The sequence below is a fragment of the Rhizophagus irregularis genome, chromosome 3, assembly GCF_026210795.1.
Source record: "Rhizophagus irregularis chromosome 3, complete sequence".
Taxonomy (NCBI): Eukaryota; Fungi; Glomeromycota; class Glomeromycetes; order Glomerales; family Glomeraceae; genus Rhizophagus; species Rhizophagus irregularis.
Window position 1 is genome coordinate 1,389,636 of NC_089431.1, and position 27,477 is coordinate 1,417,112.

General features: G+C 23.6%; 3 protein-coding genes across 3 annotated transcripts; 2 read left to right on the top strand and 1 right to left on the bottom strand.

Annotated features, from left to right (window-relative positions):
- Positions 1–665: 665 nt before the first annotated feature.
- OCT59_020358 (uncharacterized protein) lies at positions 666–1,753 on the bottom strand (the record flags this gene model as incomplete). The annotated part of the gene is made up of 3 exons (XM_025313538.2): positions 666–833; positions 921–1,060; positions 1,141–1,753. 3 exons carry the CDS (start codon positions 1,751–1,753, stop codon positions 666–668), a joined length of 921 nt encoding a protein of 306 aa, XP_025187131.1.
- Positions 1,754–13,070: 11,317 nt separating this feature from the next.
- On the top strand, positions 13,071–14,390 carry OCT59_020359 (uncharacterized protein). The gene has a single exon (XM_025313541.2). It carries the CDS (start codon positions 13,235–13,237, stop codon positions 13,925–13,927), a length of 693 nt encoding a protein of 230 aa, XP_025187134.1. The 5' UTR covers positions 13,071–13,234; the 3' UTR covers positions 13,928–14,390.
- A 9,420-nt stretch (positions 14,391–23,810) lies between these two features.
- Positions 23,811–25,806, top strand: OCT59_020360 (uncharacterized protein). Its single transcript, XM_025310024.2, has 5 exons — positions 23,811–24,560; positions 24,634–24,742; positions 24,822–25,159; positions 25,239–25,384; positions 25,479–25,806. Exons 1-5 carry the CDS (start codon positions 24,341–24,343, stop codon positions 25,656–25,658), a joined length of 993 nt encoding a protein of 330 aa, XP_025187135.2. The 5' UTR covers positions 23,811–24,340; the 3' UTR covers positions 25,659–25,806.
- Positions 25,807–27,477: the final 1,671 nt, after the last annotated feature.

The window sequence follows — 27,477 nt, forward strand, 5'->3', positions numbered from 1 at the left end:
AATTAAAATTAATAATCTAATATTATTAGAAAGAGAATAAAATAAAAATTTAAAAAAAGGAATGTTATATATAAAAAAATTTTATACATTTAACGTTAAATAATATAATTATTGTTCATTCGGGTATATTCATTATGATTTTTTACATTTTCTACATTTTTTTTCTTTTTTTTTATATGTATATATTATTAATAAGAGATGAAAAAAATAAAAAGTTTGAAAAAGAAAAAAAAAAAGACTTTTTTTTATACAATGAGTATATACTGTATATATAAAATAATTACTAAAATGACAAATAATAAAAAAAAATGTCATTTTAACCCAAGATTACTTCCCCCGAGATTACTCCCCCGTTTTTTTTTTAAATATGTATATAAAGTGTCTTTATAAAAAAAGTATGTATGCGAAATTATATGTAAAAGTGTGTTGTGTGAAAAAGTATGTGAAAAAAAAAGTATGTAAAAGTATGCGAAAAGTATGTAAAAGTAAGTGTAAAAGTATGTGCGAAGTATATGTAAAGTTTAATGTGAGGTATATGTAAAATATATGTAAAATATATAAAGTACAGTAAAGTACAGATATGTACATTAAACTCTCGAAACAAAGGTTTCAAAGAGTTTATATTCATAATGTACGTTAAAGAAATCGAAATCATCCGATTATTATTATATCTTTTGACCATAAAATCTGCACGTTTTGAAGACGGTTTGATTTTCTTCAATTTCTTTAACAAATTCTTCCAAGTATGAATCATACTGTTTAGGAGTGATTTCCAACTTTTTACAAATTTTATTACCATGTTGTTTAAAGGTAATTAACAAATCTTGCATTACCTAAAAAAAAAAATCAAACAAATAAATAAAAGAAATAAAGAAAATATCGAATATAATCAAATATATCAAATACTTAAAAATACTTACCAATTCACCGATAATGCCTCCCCATTTACCTACAGGTATATTGTTTGTCAGAATATTTGTATTCTTTAATTGATCACAATTTGAAGGTAATGAAGAAATTGTTTCGGATAATGAAGTATAATTTTCGAAACATGTTTTCACTAAAAAAAAAAAAAAGAGCGTTCGTTAATGTCAATCACCATGATTGATGATCGTCGTCGTAAAAGATACTATACTTAACTGGCAGAAATTAATTTTTGAGTGATATGACCAACTCTTTCATTCTCAAATTCCAAATTCCAAGTAGTTATTTCTAACCATGAGTCACATTTCATGATATTAATAATATCATTTATTATATCATTTTGACAAAATGAATGTTCGTTATGCATATGTTCAATAAAATTTATATGTATATAAGAAAATGTTGAAGGAGGGAAAGGTAAATATTCGGGTTTATTCGCGAGAAAGAATTTTGTATTTTTTGGCCTTATTTCAGAAGGAAAAATTGGTATCAAATCGATTCCTGTAAAAGAACATCTTGAAAATTCTGTAGCCATATCCAAAATCCAAGTACCTGGGCCACATTTGATTTCGAGAGCATTCACACTTCCAGATTCCAATAAATCTCTAATCGGGGAACTAAAATTACCCTTCCAGATATGTTTGAGTAAGTATTGTTGCGAAACAATTCTATCGATTGTTTCGGAGTTATACTTTATATCAAGATCTTTTACATTATTCAATTCAGAAGTAATCAAATGTAAATGTTTTAATTCACTCTCGCTTGCAAAAGATTTTTGTTTATGATGATGATTTTTAGGTGTCATCTTTTTTGATTGTTGTACACCCATTTTTGAAATTTAATTTATAAATTTTTTTCAAAAAAAAGGAGAAAGAATGTGATTTAAGGTATAATCAAAGGAAGAGAAAGACGATAATCTTTAAAGGATGGTTTGGTAAAAAAAAAGAAAAAAAAAGAGGGAAAGAAGGAAAGAAGGATTGATTATCTGTCAAAATTTTAATATTTTAAAGTGAATTTTTTTCAGAGTTCGATTTTAGTCGGTTTTTATATTGTTTGAACATAACAAAGGTTTTTACCGAATATATATCAGTTATATAAATTTTCTTTTTTAAATGTAATACCTTTATTGCATATATTGTCAAAGTATATTATTAAAATTAGGAATATATTTTTATTTTTTATAAAAGTATAAGTATATGCATGGGCAGGGTATAAATATTTGTTGTGTATAAATCTTACGACCAAAATCTTCATTGATAAGAGATCTAGGACCGAAAGGGTAAAATTTTAACCGAATTTATCTTAAAACCTTTTAACTCAAATACACTTTCGACTCTAATCCTTTAAGTTCTTAATCATTAGATAAATCAACTCCGGATTCTCTATACTAAGAAAGGTTAAAAAAACTTTTTTATTTCTTTTACTTGGATCTCTTTGTAATAATTTTGATTCATAACAGGAAAATTTTTTGGTTGGGTAAAATAAATTATTTTTATCTTAATAAAGTAACAAAACAGAGTTATATGATATTTATTAATTTGGGTTCATTGTCAAAAAAAGTTATTTCAAATTTGTTTTTTATTTTTTATTTTCTTTTTTTTACCATTCATATTTTAAACCAATTTTGGACATAATCCATTGTCTTTATTTCTTAGTTATTCATGCTTTAATATATCATTATTTCGTTTGTTATCCATGTTTTATTAATAAAAATGATTTTTTTTTGTTTTTCTCATTCTTTATTTTTTTTAGAATGAAAATAATTTATTTCGTGCTCATTTTCGGGTATCGTCATTGCATAGTCAAGGGTACCCATACAGAAGATCTTTCTTTAAACTTTAAATTACATAAATTACATAATTGTTTAAAAAAAAAATGAATTTGCATTTAAAGGAAAATTTTTTATTCAGATAAACAAATTTAGAATAATATAATAAATAATTGACCGAATTTAGTAAATTTATATAGAAAAAAATAATCGGGTTCTCGATTCAGTTTATTTTGATAAATCATTCATGCAGAGTAATTTTTGATATTACATAATTTCAATATGAAAATATAATAATATGGATAATATGGATGATAATATGGATAATATGTACTTTTTTTTTCACTCAAAATAAATTGAATCTTAAAAAAAAAATTTTTTAAACACGAATTATAATTAAAACACCTTTTTTCGTTAGTTATTCCTTTCAATAAACAATAGTAAAAAGGTAATTAAAAAAAAATTTTTTTTTTTTTCTCATTATCATATCAAAAAAAGAGTTGATTTACTTTATTGTAAGATTCTTTTTTGAATGAGTTAATTTTCTTTGTGTACATGCATAAAGAAAAAATATATATATAAGTTTTTTTTTTTTTAACAATTTTTTACCGTAATTGTAATAATAACATATATTGTAATCGAAGTTTGGAATGAAAATTACAGAATTTTTTTAAAAAAGTAAAAATTGTAAATTTATTAATTTATTTTAAAAACGAATTAAAATTCTCAAATTCTTTTTTTTTTAAAAAAAAACTTGTATTTTTTTAAAATAATGAATTTTTTTTTATTATTATTATTATTATTATTTATTATTATTATTTATTTATTATTTTTTTTTTTCGATAAACAGAAAATTTGGTAAATCCTTTTTATTTTTTTTAATATAACTATTATTGAATTTGTATTAAGAATTGTTATACATTTACATTTTACATTTTTTACCTGTTATCTTAACTGTTGTTCTAATATATCTTATATTATTGTACTGTTGTAGCTAGCTTTTATATTTTTTTATATTTTATCACTTTAAAACTGTGCTTTATTAAATTATTCGGAGTTTTTTTTACTTTACTCATTTTACTCGTGTGTGTGTATTTCATTCCCCCCATAACTTAATATTACCAAAAATGTTCAAAAATGAAATTTTTTTACAAAATTTATCTGTATAATGCAAACCTCGTGCTTATCTATGCTGCGGGTATGATCGTAATACTAAACTTGTTTAGTTGGCGTTAAAAATGTAATAATCCAAAATAAACATTGAGTCACAATATCATTTTTTTCGAAGAAAAAATTATTTTTTTATTTCGATAATCGATAATAATGAAACTTGATCATGTGGAAACATAAACTAACCTTTTTTTTTTCCTTATCTTTTTGAAAGATTTTCTGTTCAAATTTACTTTTGAATAATTTTTGATATACATAAATAATATTATAATACATAAAATAATACATAAAAAATATTATTATAATACTAAAAATATTATAATACATACATAAAAAATATTATAATAATACATAATACATAATAATAAATACATAAATTTGTATAATACATTAAAAAAATTCTTGTAAAAAATTCTAGCTATCAAATTTATTTTTACCCGACATATTACTCATTACTCTTCATGTACATTGATAATCCTTCTAAATAAACAAAAAAATAAAAAAACAACTCACCCTGACTTTTTTATTTGTATTACAAAAAACTTTAATAAAGTAAAACCTTTATCCCCCTGTTCTCCGTTTTTGGGTAAAAATACTTCTTGTATAATAACCGATAGTGCATATATATAAAAAAAAAAAAACATTCTATGAAAAGAATTTTTTATCGAATTTTATTAAGTCTATTAAAGTCACGTTTTTTTTTTTTTGATTAAAAACTTAAAGTAAAAAATATCACGTGAATTATTCGTATTTTTTACCAAAATTTTAACATTAAATTCCATAAATTTCATAAATTCTTGTAAGGAGTTAAAAAAAGGGATTATTATAAATTTACAATTATATCGCGGATTATACTAATAAAATTTTAAATTACAAATGGTTACCAAACAACACATCATCTGTGGTTTTATTTTTGAAACGCTAAAAACATCTAGATTTTTTTTTTTAAAAAGAAAAAATATTTATAATTATTTATGCGGAAACTGTAAATAATGAAATAATATAATGTAAATAAGACAAAAAAAATTAATAATTTACGTACTGCTGGTGGCTTGTGTCGCTGACTCATTTACCTTATTACTTGCTCTTTGATTTAGGAATGTTTAGGAACGTTATGCAGTTATCTTATGGAGGAATTATAAAAAATCATATGAAAATTAGACAAATTTATCGACATTCAGTATGTAATGCCATTTGCTGATTGCTTAACAATCATTTTAATCATTAAAATCATTAAAATCATTTTAATAATTTAATCGTTTTAATAATTTTAATAATTTTAATCATTTTAATAATTTTAATTTTTTAATCATTTAATTATTTTAATAATTATTTTAATCATTTTTTTTTTTAAAAGAAAAAAAAATTCATCTTAATATAAAATATCATTTAATATTTTTTTTTTAAGAAAAAAAGGTCATTATTAGTGACGGCTATCTATATGTTTAATATGTTTAATATGTTTAAAATTCGTCAAATCTTCATATTAATTAATGATATTTAAAATACATATAATAATACATGTACCAGTATGACTTATTTTGCGAATACGTATTAATACGTATTCATACGTATTAATGGGATTAATGGGATTAACAGTTAATGGGATTATTCCGCGAAGTGGAACTACTCTACTGTAGGTCACCAATTATCATAATGTTTTTCTACATATATATATATATCCCTTAAATATATATTGTATATATTTCCATTTTCCCTTAAATATATATATATGTTTTCCCATTTTCCCTTAAACATTTATATATGTTTTCCCCTTAAATATATACTGCATTTCTCTTTAATATATACATTTTCCTTAATATATACTGTTCCCTTAAATATATACTATATATACTGCATTTCCCTTAAATATAAAGGATGTCATAACCACATCGAAATTGTTCGAAATACTTTAAATACTACTTGTCTTCTACAATGATTCGCGGGTATCACGTGCTAATACTTTGACATATCTAAAATAAAATATCAGTAAAGAATAAAATAACTGCGTCCGAGTTGCCACGTTTTTCTAAACCTGTAATTTCGGCACAAAAAAAAAAGATTTTCGTATAAATTATCCGATGGTATAAGTAAGTATACCTGGTAAAAATGAATGAAAGGGAATGTAAAATAAATAACATTCGAATTATCCGATTAGTTAGAGATTTTAACCTTATTTATTAATATATATATATATATATTTTTTTTTTAAAAAAAAAAAAGATTTTTGCCATACCAAAATTAATATTTCCCGAATAAATAATACAAAATATATACATGATATAAAAGTTGATTTCAAATCACTTTAAAAAAAAAAAGGATCAATATATATTTAAGGTTAATTCTTTTTGAAAATATAATGTTTTTTTTTTTGACACCACAGATTCGTTTATTTTTTTAAAAAACTTAATTTCTAAATTATTATTACCGTAAAGGTTATTTTTTGCCATAAAGGTCACAAATTATCTCACATGGTTACGTGCGTGTGAAATGTTGAACCCGTTTTTTTTTTAAAAAAAAAACAATCATGATTATTGTTTGGCAAGATGTGAAACAAGTTGACTTTGTAAACCTGATTATATATATCTGATTATATATCAGATATAATATATTCCATTTTAAGCATATCAATTCACTCAATTATTTAAAGATTAAAGTATTGATTATATTAATATCTATCCCATAACGCGTTATTGATTCATTTATACAAACATGGATACTTTATCAACACATGGTACAGGAAACAATTATAATAATAATATTTATTATTTATCTTTGTGTAATTTTTTAATTATAAAATATATATGTATAAATTTTTATAATAAATATAGTTAATATTTTTTTTTTATACTTGAAAAAAAATTCAATAAAAATTTTTTTTTTTATTTATGAATACATATTAAGACAAGATCAAATTTTTTTTTCAAAACAATGGATCCAAAATCAATCAACCTTTTTCTCTCAGTAACACTGATTCTTAACTTTGATTCGTTTATATATAATAATAATACAGTAAAAAATTAGTATAATTAATATAATATTCATTTACACATCTTAAACATCTTAAAATTATTGAAACTTAAAAAAAAAAATTATAAAAAAAAAATATTTTATTTATTCAACAAGAATAAATTATATTGAACCTTTTGAACACACAAATAATATTTATTAAAACAAAAAGTACAACTTTGTTACGTTTAAATACGGTCAACTTTGAAAAGAACGAGAAAATTCTTTTTCATATTTTACATATTTTACGTATCCAAATTAATGCTCATTTTATTCATTTTATTAAAAAAAAAAATACCAGTTTTTGAACATGGTAATCAATAAATTAATATTCATTCACAAATATTTTTTTTTTTAAAAAAAATCATTTCGGTTGTTAATAAGGTTTAAACTTTAAAAATAAAAAAATTTTAAACGTTATCTTAATTGAGATATGATTTACACGGTGGCTCGACTCATGTGACATGAAAATCTTTAATGTTTTGAAACGTGGTACGTTTGACCTGTTCATACTATGCCTTTTCGGTAGAATGTTCGGGAAGCCTGATTTTTTTTTTCGCGGTCATTTAATTATTTGACACAAAATGAAAATGACTTAATTTCTTTTTATTTCCACGCACGATTGTTACAGAAAGTATGTAAGAATTAAATCTTAAAAATTGAATCACATAATTACCAAATTGATTTCATGTTTTTAATCTTTAAAAATAAAAATAATATATACTGTAAAAAATAAAATATTGTATTTTATCTTTTTTTTATCACCTTTTTTTAATATTTCACGAAAAAAAAAATTATTATTATTTTATTATTTTTATATTATTATTATTATTATTATTATTATTATTACTTTTATTTTAGCCATTTTTATTTTTTTTTATTTATTTATTTATTTATTTTTTCTTTCTGTGATCAATTATTAGAAATTATCACACAGATAATTTGACAAATCTGAATAAAAATTTTAATTCCTATTATTTGTTTGTTTATTATTATTTTTCTTTCTACGATAAATAATAAAAAAATTGACAAATAATAAAAAAAATTGACGGAATAAAGATAATGAATTTAATTAAAATTTTAAATAGAGTAAAATTGAATAGCAGATAGAATAAAATAAGATTCAATAGAAAATAGAATGGGATTCAATGGAATATAATAGGATTCAATAGTGAATATAAAATAGGATTCAATAGAGAATATAATAGGATTCAATAGGGATTCAATAGAATAGGATTCATAGAATTGAATTAAATAAATAAATTAGAATAAAATAAATTAAAATAAATTAAATTAGAATTCAATAAATTCAATAGAATAAATTAGAATAAAAAATAAAATTCAATATAATAAATTAAAATAAAATAAAAATTAAATAATTAATATAAATCATCAAAAAAAAAAACAATAAAAGAAACACACAATTCAAGTAACCATTCCATTAAGGTAATAGGCGGTAATAGGCGACAAATTTTGTGATAAATGACTTGAATAATAATTAAACTAATTTATAGAATACTTTTTTCCGTCAATAATTAAATTAATTATTATTGAATGAATGAGATATTTGGATGAGATATTTGGATGATATTTGGATGAGAATAAAAAAATCTTAGTGAACCCCACTTTATAACGAAGCCATGAAATCGAAACCAAAAAAAAAGCCCTAGATTTTTTAACGAAACAAAAACTGTAGATTTTTAATGAAACCAAAAAAACTCTATTTCTAAAAAAACTCTAAACGAAACCAAAAAAAATCTATTTTTTAAAAAAAAAACTCTAGATTTTTTAACGGAACCGAAACTGTATATTTTTAATGAAACCAAAAAAACTCTATTTTTTTAAAAAAATAATTGTTTGACGAAACCAAAACTTAAATTGTAGATAACGAAGCCAAAAACTGTAAATTTTTAACGAAACCAAAAAAAAATTGTAGATAAATCAAAAAAATTTATTTTTAAAATTTTAGAAAATTAAGAAAATTTAAATTTTTTTTAACAAATCCAAGGAAATTTAAAAATCCAAGAAAATTTAAATTTTTTGATGAAACCAAAAAGATTTAAATTTTTTAACGAAACCAAAAAAAAAAATGTAAAAAAACTATGCGATTGGATCCTTTCCAGTCCTGAGTAAAAAAAATCAGATGCAATGCATATTAACTTGATGTATTTTTGCGTGTATTAGATATTGTATTTAAATGTACTAGAGATGTACTAGATGTACTTGGATGTATTTGTCATCATATACTACATGTATTGCCATGTACCATATTTTATAAACAGTTAAATTTTTAAATTTTTTTGAGTTTATTAACCAAATATATATTTCATTTTCACCGTTTTCTCTAATACTACTTGTATCTTTTTTACAAATTCGTTAATTCGTTCGTAATAATGTTATAATATTAATGTTTCATTCATTTATTTGTTTATTTATTTATTTCTTTATCTCGCTTTTTTTTTTTTTTCTTTCTTTCTTTTTTTTTCTTTTTTTTTTTTTTTTTTTTTTTTTTTTTTTTTTTTTTTTTTTTTTTTTCTTTCTCTTGATTCGAGAAATACAAAAATTTATTGAATGAAAATAAATAATATTTGATAGTAAACATGCAATTGAAGATCATCATCAAATGTTTGAATACCTTCAAAGGTACTCAACAGGTGTCAAAGCCTCTTGAAATTTCCCAAAAATGAGTGTAAATAAAACTACACTCATGCATCATAAAGCATAAAGTTTAAAATAGTGATACCGTGTACCACAGAAAAAAAATCAGGACCTACAGAGTATCTTCAATCTTAAAATACCAAATTCTTTTTACAATGAAAATTTTTTTTTTTTTTTCATAACTTTTGGATAATTATAATTTTTTTTTTTTTTTAACAATTACAATCTGCACGAAGACGTGCAAAACAAATATATGATAATTGTAAAAAAACTGTAACTGAGAAAAAATTTTTTTGACATATAAAAAAGAATCATTTTTTTTTTTTTAAAAAAAAAAAAAAAAAAAAAAAAAAAAAAAAGAGAATTGAATGAACCTATATTTAGACAGACGGAACTTTAACCCGAGGGATTTTTTTTTTATTATTATTGTTATTATGATTAAACTTGTCGAAAAACGGGATTCTTTTAAAATAAACAACAACAAAAAAAAAAGAAAGAAAATTTTTTTTTATTCAAACTCCAAAACTCCGAAATTTTATCGAGTCATGACCATGAATATCTATCTCGATTATTATTAGCGATTATAGTAAAAATATAGCGATTATAGTAAAAGTATTAAGCTTATTAAGCTAACTAACCAAAAGAATTAAAAAGAATTAAGAATTTTTTTTTTTTTTAAATGAATTCAATATATATTATGATACCCGTATGTAAAACTACGTTATGTATACGCCGAATATTTATTTAAACTGCGCCTCGTACTACCATAACTGTTATTTGTGAAAGTTTCACAAATTCACAAAGTGGCGTGTGATAATTGTTACACATAGCGTCATCTAATATAAATGTCATAAGCAAAGCGAAACTGATAACTCTTTTTTCATTTTTTTTTTTATTTTAAAAATTTTCATTATATTTTTTTTTTTAAAGTAGATAAAAGAATAATATAACTTAATAATATAATTTTTAAAAATATAAATTTAAAAATATATCTTTTGAATTTTTAAATAAAGAATTTTTTTTTTAAAAAAAAAATTATTTTTAATGTTGTAATGAGCCTTACAAATTTATTTATTTTGTTAAAAATTATTACACAACATTTGACTTTTTTTTTTATTGTACCTTTATAGGTAAAGATAACAAACATGATAATACTAATTCGTATTGTTCATTGTCATTCATTCTTTACTTAAACGGAGAGAACTAACAAAGATCAAGTTGTTGTAAGTTATTGTAAGTTGTTGTAAGTTGTTGTAAATTGTTGAGAGATGTTGAGAGATGTTGAAGAGCTGTTGAAGAGCTGTTGAAGAGTTTTTGTAATGGTTTAGCTAAAATTAAAAACATACTTGGTGAAAAAAAAATCGGATATAATGAGCAATTAAGGTAATGACTATGAGAAAAAATTTAGTTAGTAACAGCTGCATATTGAAGAGATAAATTGTGAATATCAACCGGAATAAAAAGGAAATTGATAGGATTAGTGGAAAAATCGGAGAAACATCAAACGAAAAAAATAACCAAAAAAGTATGATAACCGAGAAGGGGAATGATGGGCGGAAGTTGTATTGACTTTCCGTCATCTTGCTTAACATTGTTATTCAGATGATGGATCAAAATATTTTAAATAAAAATGATGATGAAACTCATAAAGGAGGGGAAAAAGTCCAAAAAGAGGTGAAAGTAGTCCCAAAGTGATATAGATAAGGTAATTTGAGTAATTGAAGTTAAGTCTCGTAGAAGCATGATGAATAATTGGAATGCAAGAATTATTAATTTAACAGGTAATTTATTATACAAATAATACCTGTAAAGTTTCACAAAATAAGTACTGAATAAGTTAAACAATTTAGTTTCCATGGTTCACAATATGATTATATGATTGGCGAGGGAATTATTATTACGCGACCTTTTGACCTTTTACGACCTGTTAATAAAAAATTTTGATAATCATCCAAAGTTGATGTTGGTGATAGTGGCGCAGTTTGGAAAAGGGAAATTGACGTAAACGCGACAGAATTTAGTGATTATTATGAGTATTTAAATCAGATGATCATGTATATTTCGTGTTGTATATACAATTTATATGTTGTATATGTTGTATATATATATTAACAAGTTATCACTTTTATCTTTCAAAATATTACATTATTACGCCAATATTACTTTTTTAAATTTATAATTTATGTGTGCGCATGATGTTAAACAATAAGTTGTCGATAACTTAATAACCATATCGATAAGTCCTTATTGTTTAATCCCATAATGAGGTATAATCACTTAATTATTTAAAAATTCGGTTAAAGATAATAAAGAAAAAACGTTTTTTTTTTTTCTTTGCTACTTTTTTTGTTTCATCATTTGTTTCAAGGAGGAGAAAATAAAACGAGAACTAATATAAATATTTTAATCTGTTTATTCTGTAAATGGTTAATTAGACGGACATTACGGGCATATGTCCCGCGAAACAAAAAAAAAATTTTTTTTTATTTTTTTTTTTTCACTCACTTTTTATACTTTTACCCCTTTTATTATAATAAAAATAGTACATATTCGCAAACAGTAAAGGTAATCGCCGAATCTTATTGATATTCGGGTGAAATTAAATATTTTTAATGTGACACTAAAAAAGATTCAAGTTTTGAAAAAAAAAAGGAGATCGTACAACACAAACTAGTTATCTCCAAAATCTACAGAAATATCCAGAAAAAAAAATTTTTTTTTTGGTTTAAATAAATCAAAGGCGTTCACCGTTTGTCAAGAATATATATATATATATATATATGTATATATATAAAAATATCCAATGAAAATTCATCATGTATGATGAAATTATCACTTAAAAAGATATGCAACTTAAAGATATGCAAGTTTGTAAAAAGGCTTTGTATTAATGGTATTTAAATGAAATTTTTTTGTAAGTAAAGAAAGAAAAATAAAAAAAAAAATTTCTGCGGATTTTTTTTAAAAATTTTAAAAAAGTAATAGTAGTTAGTTAGTTAGTAGTAAGTAAGTAAAAAAAAAGCATATCATTATATTGATTATCAAGTGATACATTTTAATGTTAAATGACATCATCATAACAAATAATATCAACTCTTTTTCTTTAAAGTATTTCGTACTTTTTTTTTTTTTTATTTATTTTTTAAATATTTTTTTATTTATTTATTTATGTACATATATATGTGTATATATATTATATATATATACATTTTTTTTTTTTATGTATATTAAAATATTGATAAATGAAAAATTCTCTTTCTATTTTTTTTGGTTAAAAAAAAAATAAAGTTGGTAAAAAAAAAAAAGCAATTGAAAAAAAAACAAGAAACTCTCCAAATCAGTATTCTATTCTATTATATACTGTAATGGTGGTTTTATCCTATCAATCTATTAAAGTAAGATTCATTTTGAATAATTGTTGAATGGAATTATATTGTATGACCGTAACCTTAAAATTATATACTTTTTATTGTTTAATATATCCCAATGATTTTATTATAAAAAACTCCTAAATATTTTAATTTTGTTTGAATTCATAATTTTTTTCACTTTTTTTTTAATTTCAACAAAAAAAAATTTATTATAAAAAAAAAACCAAAAAAATAATATATATATATCAAATATTTTTTTCCTCAACATCCAATTTACTTTCTTCATTAAATAAATAAATAAATAAATAAGAAAAAAAAAACAAAAAAAAAAAGAATGTCTTCTTCTTCACAAGATGATAACAATACATCCCAACAAACGATAGATGATATATACTCACATGACCCAGATTGTAAATATGACCATCCAATTCCTGATCCTAAATCTCTCGACCATATCATAGACTCCACAATAGATTCATATCCTTCTTCAATTACACGCGAATTCATTGAAAAAACAATTAATCAACCGTTACATGGTCTTCTAATCCCGTCTCACAAGTGTAAATCGCCATACGCATTTCATCATCATTTAAGCGCTCGTACACTTTTTAAACGTGATTACATTAATCTAATACATAAAGAAATTTTATCACCTAAACCAAAATTATCCGCTAACCCGATTGTTGCAAGTTGTACGAATATTTCTCCTTCTACTTCCATCTCTCGTCCTAATTCTGGTAGAAATTTGAATGGTTATTCTTCTACTTCATCAACTAAAACCCTGGATCAAGAAATCAACATTTTAGCTTCTCTTTGGGGTGAATCATCTCAAGAGACGAAACAAGTATATGAAATACTTGAAAAATGTAGTGAAAGGATTCACGAATACATGTTTAAAGCAAATAGAGTTGAAAAAGAAAAGGAGGAATCCGCTAGAAGGAAAATCTTCGAATCAACGTTACCTTCTCAATCATGGAATCATCATCAAGATACATCGACTTCTGATTCAAATATTCTTGATGATTAATAATCGAAAAACGTTCAAAAAAGATGAAGAAAAAAGGACTTTTTTTTTTCGTTTTATAATTTAATTCATTATAGTAGTATATATATAATATACTAAATAAATAAAATAAGTCATCTTACCATTATAAATACTAAAATAGAGACATAAGTTTTTTTTTCCCCTAAGTCAAAAAAAAAAAATTTTTTAAAAATAACAAAAATAACAGAACAGTACATCAATAGATCTTTTTTTATATTTATATAAAAAAGGGTTTTTCTTTTTTCTACGAAATTATTATTCCTTGATTTATAATTTTTCTTTTAAGAAAGAAAGAAAAAAAAAAAAGTATTAGCAATAATAACAATTCAAAAAAAAAATAATTACTTTGCGTTATTCATATGTTAGAATCAACATTCTTCGGTTTTAAGATGTCGAATAAACATAAAAAAACATACCTTATGAAATAAAAATTTTAAACCTTGATAAATTTTTTTTGTATAGTTTTATTCTACAATGTCGTTCATATAAGGTCGTTACAGATTTTCGGTTAAAAAAAAAAAAAAATTTTTTTGTAAGGAAGAACCAAATAATTTTAGTTTCGGGTTTACTTTAAATTGCCAAACCAATAATGTAAAAAGTTGATTGAATATCACATACGTAAACATACGTAACATGGCAAATTGCGTAAGTTACATCTTCATTTAGTAAAAAAAAAGGAATATAATTTACAATCAAATCAAAAGATTTTGCATACAAAATCAAAAGTAAAAAAGAAAGCCCTTTAATATCTATAAATCTAATTATAGAATTAACCTTATGAGAAATCTGCAATATCCTTGCAATTTTTGGGGCATGATTTTGAAATCTTTCGAGAAAAATCTGTAAAAAACTGATGTTATATAAATTATTTATTTTATTTATAAAGGCAGGTTCATACTTTCCTATCTAATAAGCTCAAAGATTAAATTCTTTTGAATTCTATAATTTTTTACATTAAATTAAATAACTTTTTTTAGTCTTCTTTAGTTTCTTTGACCAAATTATCAAAAACTTTTGTCAATTCGGATATTAGATTTTCTCGTGGATTGGCTCCCAATACATGTTACATTTCTTGCCCGATTTGGACATAATCGTGTGCTTTTTGTCAAACCAAAATAGTTTTACATTTTTGTCGTAATCTTGCATGAATAACTTACCAATATGTGTAATGTGTGTAATTTTACATCATGACGTGTTTAATATGAATTCAGTAATAGATTTATGGCTATTGGATAAAGCGGGTTACCTTGTTTTAAGTTTACGGAGTCAACCTTATATGCATAAAGGATTCAATTTCGGAGGTTCAATAGACAATGTTAAATTACACACAATATTCATATGACGTAAATTTATTCATTTTAAAAAGAGACATGTGTAAAAGTTATGTGTAAATCCAACAAATCTCATGGATACAATGAAAGGAATAAAATGAAAGAGTTTGTAACACCAAAATTAAACATTAATATCCTTTGAATAAATATACCTTGAATATCTGGGTAATTTCCTTAAATTTTAGATTGGTATAACATTCAATTGAGCAATCTGTTTTGTTATGTAACAATATAAATCATCATCTTATTTTGTTCTTTATTGTTCATATTTTTTTTAACTTTAATTACTTAAATGGATAATATCAATGAATGATTTTTTGTTAAAAAGTTATTATAACATCCTTAATAGGTTAATAATTGAAGTATTATTTCATTATATCCTTTTATGATTTGTGATTTACAATGAAATAAATTTTTGTTACAAATAATGTACTATGACGTGATTCAACTGATTCATACAAGTTGCATCCGTCCGTCCGAATAGTCTTTCCCAGTTCTCACAGTTCTTTCACGTAAAAATATTTTTTTTATTCAAATAAAAATCTTTTAGTAAATATCTGTTAGTTAAATAATTAGATGTTACGCGAATAAAGATGTAGTAAAGTTTTAAACAGGGTTACAAAAGATATCACAGTACCTAAAAATGACCTGTGTCCTCATTAATATGTATGTATTGTTACAATATATGCTGGTCAAGTCGTCAAGGATAGTAACACGAGAATGAGGCTGGTGGGTTGGACAGCCGTCATGATGTTTGTATTGCATATGTTTAATAGAAACTATTTTTAATAGTTAATTAGAATATTCTCTTTAATTAAATAATTTTCTTTTTTTTTTTGAAAAATACGGAGATAAAACGTAGATAATAAATATCCCTTGTATACTGTTAACACAATACCGAAAAATTCCGATTTCGCTCATCTTTTTCAAGTATTAAACATATTAAACATCCTCTATTTCCTCTATCTCTATCTATCTCATATAGCATATGTTTAAATGCCCCTTTATGGTTTCTATGCAAGTACAACATAAACATTCCGATTTTCCGTATTTTTCCGAACAATTTACTAAGTTTCATTTAACCCGTTTAATTCAAACCCCTCAAATATTCTTTCTAAATTGATTAAATTCATAATAAACAAATATGGTAATATACCCCTAAGCCAGAAATCAATTACACAAAGAAAATAATTTACGGGTTAAAATGGATTAAAATGGGTAAATAGTTAATATGGTTATATAGTTCATTAAATAGTTCATTTTTTACATTTTTTTCAAAAATTTTTATGATACTACTTTTTTATTTATTACGTTATTGTAAAGAAAAATTAATTCGTAAATATAATAATTAATAATGTTAAAGTAATATATTCGTGTTTAAAACGGTGAAATGCTTGGAATTCATTGATAGAATATATCCTATATATCGGATTAACATCATAAAAGGTAATAAAATATATTAAAAATGAGTCAATTTACTCTGTTCAAATAATATCTTGTCGATTTTTCTTTATCAACACGCTTTTTAAAATTTTACGATAATAACCTTACTTACTTAGCTTATATCTTAATTCTGATTTAGCTAATTTGAAAAGGATTACATAGATTACATAGATTACATAGAAAGTACTAGTTTATTTAAAAAAAAATACGTATGTATTTGATTATATTGATTATATTTCATCGTCAAGAATAACATCGCCAAGAATAACATATTATCATCATCTTGTCATTAAACAAGATGGTATAGGATATCATGAGTTATATGGTAAGAGATCTAATGTTATAATAAGTAAATCTATGAGATTTTCTACTTATTTATAAATTATCTTATTTCCTTTTAGAAAGTTTTTCAAGATGAAGCATTAAAATTCATTAGAAATTTAACATAATTATTATAATTATTGATAATTTTCTAATTTTTCCTTTAGGAAGAGTTTGATCATATCTTCAAATATTATATTTCCCAAAATTATTTTATAGATGTTTATTTAATATTAGTAACTATAGTGACAAAACATTATATACAGTACTTTATCGAAAACCTTTATTTTCACGTTCGCCGATCCTTGTTGATCACTTCATTGTTGTTAGATTTGCAGATCATTGTCGATCACTAATGTGTATTGCCATATTGGATTACATGATTACATGCAAATCTAATAATATAATTTTAGTTTTTTTCTTCAAAGTCAACTACTTAGGAACGTATTAATTATTTATGTTGAGGAGTTATTTTTAATCTTCAGTTTTGGAAGTAACAATTGAGGTAGGTATTGACTGGTTTCATTAACAATATTACGTGAGATATTTTCTTTAAAGTTTGATCCTGGTATATGGGTATAATTGGATAGTACTTAGGTCTAAGAAATTTTCAGAATTCTTTAACCACTTGCAACTTTGTCATACTTTCGTAGTTGTCAATAATCTGTAAGGCAACAATTCGACTTTTATAAAAATTGTCTTCCAAAAGAGAAATAATGTACTGTATATTACGCACAGAATGTAGGTAAGAACATTTCTATATTGATATTGGGGAAATCATTTTCAGAACTTGAGAATTTGCTGAACGACGAGAATATGCGGTATACGCAGGAAAACAGTTTATCGACATGATTATGTACGAATTCTATCATCACGCTTGAATCAACTGTTAGATATACAGTAGGTTGGTGGAATATGGGTGGTAGAATATTACTGGACAATCTTTCCAAGAAAATATACTTTTGCATTACACACAGATATTATTGCAAGTACGATCTTTAACTACCTTTTATTGAAAATGCTTTTGATATTATTTACCCATGTACTTACTTACTTTATTGGTCCATATACTTTACCGGTTTACCAGTTTTGTAGAAAAGACCTTCAATGAAGTGAAGTATCGTTCTAAAAAAGACAAACAACAGTGTATATTACTGTAGAGTTGATAATTTCGTCTAAACACATACTATATGCTTTATTGGTCCAATTTCATATAAAATATTAGCCTTTACCAAAGCTGTAAGTGAATTAATTCAAAATATTGCTTATAATTTATTGATAAGAATTCGGGTACGACATTTTAGATGAACAATTTACCTGCATCAACAAGTAGTTGGACTGAATTATTTTTGGCTATGACGGAAATATGCATTATTTACTACTGGTATTTGTATTTTACGAATTATTTTCGATAATTAATTTTTATGATTTAATGAATTTTTTTTTTTTGAAAAGATTTATTTTGTAACAAAGAAAAAGGATGCAAATACTAAAAAAGTAATAAAATTTATTTATTATCATGAGATTTATTATTTGATTTTCACGACATTTTATAATTTTATAATTTTAATATTATAGTATTATAGTATTTAAGATTTGATATAATTCTTTAGCAGTTGGTCTATTTTCTGTTTTATCATCCCAACATTTAATTATCAAGTCTGCAAGTAATTCTGGTGTGTCTAATAAATAAAGAATATTAATATCAAGAATTTTTTGTTATACTTGTATATAAAAAATTCCTTATAGAATATACGCCCATCAAACGACAAGTATATCAAGTATATGAAATACTAGTAATTATTAGCAAAAGATCGTTCTATTATTTGTTATTTTCTAAGAGAATGTGTTTTTTAGTGCCGTATTTGACGTGCCGTATTTGACTAAACAATTTATTAGCATGCTATGATAATAATAATATTAAAAAGTTCGTAAATTCAACAATTTTGTTATTTCTTTTATTTCTTGCAATGATTCATAAAAAAATCCAGAAAAAGCTTAACATTCAAAACATAACTGACAAGGTAAGATTTAAGTCTATTCGATCACTAACCTGATCATTTCGTTGAACTTGCCTGAATTCTTGTTGAATTAAAATTAATTGATTTTTTCTATTCATAAAAATATATATAATGTTTAATAGATTTCAAAAATTGCGGTAATGCATGACGATCATCAAAACAGAAAACACGACAAAACACAAACCGCAAATGATTGGCAATCATGTGATATATAACCAACCAAAGTGCATAAAAATGCATAATCGAAAAATCGAAAAAACGCGTTTGAATTTTATTATTAAGAATTTTTGGAAAAATATATAATAAAAAATTTAAAAACTGAAAAATTAAACATAATAATAATCCGTATAAATAAAATCTAAAAATAATAGGAAAAAATATTAATTTGAATATTATAATTATTTTCATAATAAATAAATAATTGTAAAATATGATATATATATATGTAAATTTCTATATAAAAATATGATGTTTAAAATGTTAAAATAAAATTATATTATTGAAGGTATATGAATAAAGTAAATAAAATCTATAAAAAAAAAAAATTTTTTAAATCATCTAAATTATTTAAAAGTTAAAACATAATTTTTCATAAGTTTTGTTTGATCTAATAATTAATTTATTGTCATACAGTTTACAGTATCTCTAACGCTAATAGAAAATGTAATTATTAATTATTAAACAATTTTTTTTAAAAAAAAGAGCACAACTAACAAAATAAATAAAACTCATAAATAGGACTCATAATTATACATACAATACTCATACAATAGCACCTCCTATCACCAAACTATTTGATCTCATAAAATTATTTTTTTGTTTCTAATATTAGAAATCACAAAAAATTATTATTATTAAGAACTTGCCTTTAACCATCAATTTTTTTAGAGAAATATGCAATAAACATTTCTAAATATTCATTATATCACTTATAGGACAACTTTCATTATAAAAACTTTACTGTGATTCCTATTTTTTTTTCCCAGTATGATTTTATCGTGATTTACTGATTTACTGTGAATCTCAATGTGATTTAAACTTTTAAAGGATATAATACCAGGTTTTTCGTTATAAAAACTTTATATACTTATAAAATATGTTCAATAAAGCGTAAATATCAAAAAGTAATTGACAAAAATATTAAAAACTAAAATTTTTATTGTAAGGAACGAACTTGATGTGGCTTAGATAAAAAAATTGATCGATACATGATCGGCATCAAGGACACCAACGACACAACTGTGCCTAGCTCTCGAAGAATTTGAAGTAATAAACACTTGTTAAAACTTGATGGTCAACTTCAACATTGTCATTTTAATATGAAATCGCCAGTTTTATATCCACAATAAACAAATCAAATCAAATCAAATCAAGACGGGTATAAAAATCAAAAATTTCTCGTCACTGCGCTCAAAGAATAAGTAAAAGTAGCACACGCGTTGAAATTACAAATTACAGTATAAAGACTAATAAAATTACCTTAAAGATAATACTATCTACATTAATATATAGATGGCTTAGGTAAATTAGGTAAATGGTATAGAAAAATTCTTACTATACCCTCTACACAAATGCTTATAAATTGGGAGAATTTGTAATAATAAACATGCATTTTATGATAAATATGTATAATAATTTATGAGTTCTTAAAATTTTGTCTATATAACTGATAAAAGATATAAAATTGCTGGTATATCTGGAATATCTTTAAATTTTAATTAATGAAATTATTACATGCTATATGTAGATCATTTTAATTTTATGACGATTTTAATGATCACTGATTCAATATTATTATTTATTTTTCTCAAATTGTATAATCAAAATCTAATGTTGATTTTACCATAATCGTTCTTATTTATAATTTCCTATTTATAATCATTATTTATTTTGCACTCATTTATTTTGCAACTCACGATCATCATGATTGCCACTTCACGATCATGACAGTATTATGACATCAGATATTACGCAATTTCAAACTTTTATTGAGATAAGTGAAATAAGTGACATGAAGAAGAATTAGGGACATGAATTATCGGCTTATTTTAAAGTGATATTTTGAAAAAATAGATAAGTGACAAAAAATTTTCAGACATGGAATTTTCATGGAATCCATAAAAATTCCATGGAATTCGACAAAAAAATATACGATGAAGAATAAAGTATTATAAAAACAAGTTACACAATATAAATTAATAAGTTTTTCAAAAATTTCGAATTTTGTGATTTATAGGTGACAACCATCATATAGTTAAATAAGCATACTAGGTCAGAATATTTCAAATTTAAAACTATAATTCAATTTTTCGGTAATAATCAAAAAAAGCAATTTCGGGTCATCTAACATGCTACCAGTATTAACATAAAATCCAAGATTGTGCTCCAGTAATTTGGTTGGTATCATGTAAAATTAGGTAACATTAATCACCGAAGGAAACCAGGCGTAATAATGAGATCGGCACTGATCGTACGATCGTACAGACCTTATCTCTGATCCTTTTGATCCTTCAGCAACCTATCGGACTTGCTATTCATACATTTGATATTACTCAGCAAATTATTTCGGACTAATTGAAAAAATAAAGATGCAAAGCGTAAAAAAATCACGTGAAATAATAATAACAATACCCGAAATAAATATAGTTTGGATCAAGCTAGTGTCCTTTTAAAGTTCAAGATACCGGATATTCCGATATATAAAAGTTCCAATAATTAAAAATAGTTACAAGAGCACACAACAATCAAACAATTCAGAGACCACATATTAATGAGTGGGACGAAATTCTTCTAAGCTTCCTAATCTTTCTTTAATAAAGTGTCGAATAAAAAGATTAAGATAATCAAAATTTTAGATTCAAAAAGGAGTTAGATGGTGGCTTTTCATCATGTTAACCTATTAAATATTATAACGAGATTTCGAAAATGTGCAAAATGTGCCCAAATTATTAATTATTCCAATAAATTTTTTTTTTTTAATTTTTAATAAATTTTTAATTCCCAAGATTATAATAATAATAAAATTAATAATAATTTTAATTCACAGGATTATAATAAACCGAAAGGAAAAATTTTCTGAAACGAAAATTTTTAAAAAAAAGAATAAACATGAATAATAATAATAATAATAATAATAATAATAAATTATTATTTTTTTTTAAAAAAAAAAAAAAAATGCCGAATATTAATGTCCCATTTTATAATTTTGATGAATGTAATATCAGATATTATATTATTAATTATGTATTAAATAATTTAATTTTGTGTGAAAAAAAAAAAGATATTTAGGTTAATTGTAATATATTAAAAATATATTAAATTTATTAAAATTTAAAAAACTTTTTATATTTTTTGGTAATAACCGTCAATCTGGCGTCACATAATCAAATGATTTGTTTTGATATTAGTATTAATTTTATAAATTTTTTATGTTTAGAAAAGTTTAGAAAAAAAATAATGTGAATTGGATCGGCACGATAGAAAAAAAATTGGTGACAGATCAACATTTTAAAGTTTATAATTATTTGAATATAATAAACCCTTCGGATAAATGTTATTTAAAGTTCATTATAAAAATTTTTTTATACTTATTTGTTGATAATTTGTACAATAAAATAAAATATAAAATTCTCACACCCTTTTACACTGTCTTTTTGATTCATATTTAACGGAAAATTTCTGTGACAAACAATAATAAATAAATAAACAAATTTCCTTTGGAAGCAGACAGGATACCTTTCAAATATATCCTAGAAATGTTACAAACATAGAACTGGATTTTTTGTGTTCGAACTTTTAAGCACTAAGAGGTTAGGAATTCGAATAAGAATAACGAGGATAATATGATATCTTACACTTTCTTTAAATAAAAATATAAGACGCGAAAATAAATGAAAAAAATTTCGGAATATTAACTTGTCAATTTTATGGTTTGTTTCACAAATTATTAATTTGACCAATTGATTCGGAATATGCTTTAATTGGTTCATATAATTATTTTCATTCGAATGAAGAATTTGGAATTATGACGGATATAAATATTTGGTAATTGGTCAAACAATAGATAATAAGATAAATTGATCTGATGTGAAGATAGTGGGAATTTTTTTAGTGAGAAATAATAAATAAAAATGCAATGTTATACACATTTTTTTATGAATTCTAATGTTTTAGTTTTATTATTGGACAAATTTCACGTGCATTATAATAATTTATTTATTATTCGGTTTACCCGATTTTAATAAATAAGCCTATTTACCATAAAAGTAATTGTGGTTGTATTTTCTTGGCGTCAAATTAATCGACCGAATACATACACATATATCGAAAGAGCAAATTACGAATTTTTGATTAAGGAAAATCTTTGGATGCAAAAAAGTTAATAAAAATGTTATTTAAAATTGTCAAGAAAAGAATAATGAGGAATGGTAGGACTTTTTTTTGATTTTTTTAAGAAAAAAAACAAATCTGTTTCTCTCCGTTTCCATTTGTATTTGTAATATTTGTATTATTTTCATTGATGATCATCAATAATAGTAATAAATAATGTATTATTTTTTATAATTTATGTAATTACATAATAATAGCTTATTAGGTTGATATTAAAATTTCATCACACTCACCAATTAAGAAATGATTTGTGAAAACCTTTCTAACTGTCAATAGTAAATTGTGCAATAACAGATTTGATTCGGAATATTTGTTCTATATTCTATCTGTCCCATCTAAACCTTCGTCTTTTAACGTTTAGATATAAAATAAACAAATATTAACTAATGTAATGGAAAAAGCATTTTGTAGCACGTTATTATATTATGAAACATTTAACTGAGAATTTTACCGTACATGAGGTAAAATAGGTAAATATTAACACAAAGAGACGGATAAAAAAAAAAATTTTTTTAAATATAAAAAAACTCGAAAACGAATATCATTATGGTTATTTTTTTTTTATGTTTTTAATTTTAATTAATTTTGACATATCTTTTTGTCATCTCTCAACGACATACCCCCTTTCAACTGACTATTGAAGTCGATCTTTTTTTGTTATAAATAATTTATTCCCTCCCAAAAATCTTTCCCTATCTTTTTCTTTGTTATTATTCTTTTTTTTTTTTTCTAGAAGAAAAAAAAAAAGAAAAAAAAAGCAAGAAAAGATAAATTGACTTTTATCATCACCCCGTAGTTTAATATTCCAAGAGTATCGATTAATAATAATAATTCGAAATAAAATCTATGTTAATAAATTCGATAATTTAATTATTATAAAAAAAAATTCGATGGGACATAGACCCTCTAAAATATCTAAATTATCTAAATTATCATCAAAATTAAAAAAAAAACCAAGTATGAATAATTCTTCTTCAAGAGATAATAATACTTCTAATTCTTTATCAGGATTTGAGAATTTTAATGAACCTATATTTAAATTTGAAAATGGAAGAAGATATATTAATAACGATTCGATTCAATATCTTTTACCAAATGATGATGATGAAAGTATGTGAACAAAAAAAAAAGAAATTAATCAATTTCTTTAAAATATGAAATTAATTATGAATTGCTTTACTAGTTGATCGATTACAGATGCAACATTATCTGCTTCGATATATATGGCAAAGTAATTTTTCCGCTCCTGTTAAGGAAATTCTTAGATGTGGCGCAAAAGTTTTAGACGTAGGGTATGTTGATCTCGATCGAGTTGTACCACGATTTATTTTAACAAACTAATTTTTTTTTTATTTTTTTTTACAATTTCAGTTGTGGTCCAGCAACATGGACTCTTGAAATGGCTTCAGATTACCCTCGTTCCCATTTCATAGGAATTGATATTGCTCCAATTTTCCCTTCGGAAATAAAACCTATCAATACGGAATTTCAAATACAAAATGTTACTCATCGTTTACCTTTTGATGATAATTCATTTGATTATATACATATGAGATTAATGTTGGCAGTCTTAAAAGAAGAGGAATGGAAAAGTGTCGTATTACCTGAATTATTTAGAATATTAAAACCTGGTGGTTACATTGAATCACATGAATTCGATTTTCGTATTGTTAATCAAGGTCCTTGTATGAAGATATTGGTGGAAGGATGTAAGGTTTGGATTTTATTTCAATCAAAATCAATGAAAAAAAATATTAATTATTTTTTTTAAAAAAAATATTTTCTTAGTTATTCAATTCTGTAAAACAAAAAACATGAATCCTATTGTATGCCCACTTATTCCAGGATATTTACAAGAAAATGGTTTTGTTGATATCGATACTTTGAAAAATTCCGGTCATTATGGTTCTTCAGCTGGTAGATTTGGAAAATTAGTAAGTCAATTTAATTATAATTTTCAAAAAATTTTCAAAGAATTCTTTTTTTTTTTCTAAATAATTTTTTAAATGAAATAATTTTTAATTACAGGCTCTTGAAGATTTTATTTTGGTTTTTGATGCATTAAAAACTCCAATCTCTTCAATTCTTGAAATTAATAATGAAGAATATCAAAATTTATTGGATAAACTTCAAGAAGAAGTTGATACTAATGATACTTTTTATGAAGTTTACAAGTTTATTGGAAAAAAGTTTATTCCAGAAAATTAAATAAACTAAATTTAAGTTAGTTATTTTATGTTAATTATAAATTTTTACATTAAGTTTTTAAAATAACATTATGTATTAAGAAATACGTTATAATAATTTTATAAGATTAATTTTTAATAAATAATAAGAAATTAATTAATTAATATAAAATTCTTCTTGTGGGATCACCGAAAATTCGTCTCATCGAAAAATCAACTTACGACAAGTTTTAAGTTATAAAAAGATTTATTTGTATTTTTTATTACTCAATATTATGATGTTTCATAATATAATTAATCACTTGTACAAATATTTAATAATACTGTTTATAAATACTAGCAAATGCTTTAAAATATATTTTATAACAAATACTTGATGTATGTAACATAATTATAATATGGGTAATTATTAAAATTAGTTATAAAGAATCTTAAATATTAAAAAATCTTGACATGATATTAAGACGGTGAAATGATTTTCGGTGAACTCAAAGTTGGTTGTCAGTGTCTCAGTGAAATAATTGTCAGTAAAATAAACTGATCCCCTTCTTGTCCCTGGTAAAGACTTTATGAATTACGGATTAATTTTGATCTTCAAAACAAATTGAAACATCCATTCTAAGCGATGTTCAAATCGATGATTATGTAGTGATTTCTATATGTTTATCCATCATTGAATAAAAGACTATGTCCATACTACATATTGTATACTATTGCGATTTGCAGTAACGATCTGAAGTTTCACTATTTTTTAAGCGATGAACTTCATCCACCGCCTATTACTGCTAATGAATTCGTATGTCGATCTTACTTATATCAGCTGTATCAGCTGTATGTAATTATGCATCAATAACTTGTAATAACCACCAGTTCAGTTTAAATTGATGAACTATATATAATTCGTTTCGTTTAAACTGCTGAAAATGATTCTGTTTGAACTGCAATTCAACAGTTCAGTTGAAGGACCGTTCAAACCACGGGTTAAAAAATTAGGCAGCTATGCGATTATACATTTTGATATTCAAAATACTGATAATAAGATCTGATAATAAGATAACACTCATGATCCGGACAAATCAAACCCCAGAAAGTTCAAAATCCTGAACCTCCTTTATTCCCAACACATAATGACGCTTATTACAGTATATTAAAAAAACAATTCTTATGTAATTAATAAACTCATAAATCCATAATAAAAATTTCAAACCAATTAAATTATCGTATAATATTGACTAAAAGACTCCCCCTCTCGGCGTACCCCCTACTATATAAATACCCGTCCAAATATGTGGATCTATTTCCTCAAAATCATCATAATTTAAATTTTTCATATACTAAATCCTTCTAGTACTGACAGGATGGAAGTATATACCCGGGTACTAATCAACGTTTTAAACCGGGTAAATTGACAGTACTATAAAAATGCATGAAAATTTGTGATTATAAAATTTTAATATAATAAACTTCATAAATATAGTTAATTATCAGGATAATGAGTATCAGGATTTTGGACTTTTAGGATTATGATTTGTTATATATGTTGTGCCTCAGATTGATTCTTGCCTCAAATTAAAACTACCAAATGGATGTGACGAATTATGTATATACACGTGATGATCTACATAGTAAAATTACCATATATGTAATGCACGTGATCTGGTGTTGATCTCACGCAGCGTGAGTTTTAATCTGAGGCAAGAATCAATCTGAGGCACAACATATATATATATGTCAGGATCATGAGTGTTGGGTTGTGTTAACGGGATTCTTATCGTCAGGATTTCGTAGTAAATCCGTCATTGCCGATTAAAAGCGTATTTCACCGACATCACATTTTCCGA

Bases quoted from the DNA above. Each gene is read 5' to 3' on its own strand.
- OCT59_020359 (XM_025313541.2), top strand. From the start codon at position 13,235: ATGTCTTCTTCTTCACAAGATGATAACAATACATCCCAACAAACGATA.
- OCT59_020360 (XM_025310024.2), top strand. From the start codon at position 24,341: ATGGGACATAGACCCTCTAAAATATCTAAATTATCTAAATTATCATCA. The intron at 24,561-24,633 runs GTATGTGAACAA...TTGCTTTACTAG, and splicing joins ACCAAATGATGATGATGAAA to TTGATCGATTACAGATGCAA. The intron at 25,385-25,478 runs GTAAGTCAATTT...TTTTAATTACAG, and splicing joins CTGGTAGATTTGGAAAATTA to GCTCTTGAAGATTTTATTTT.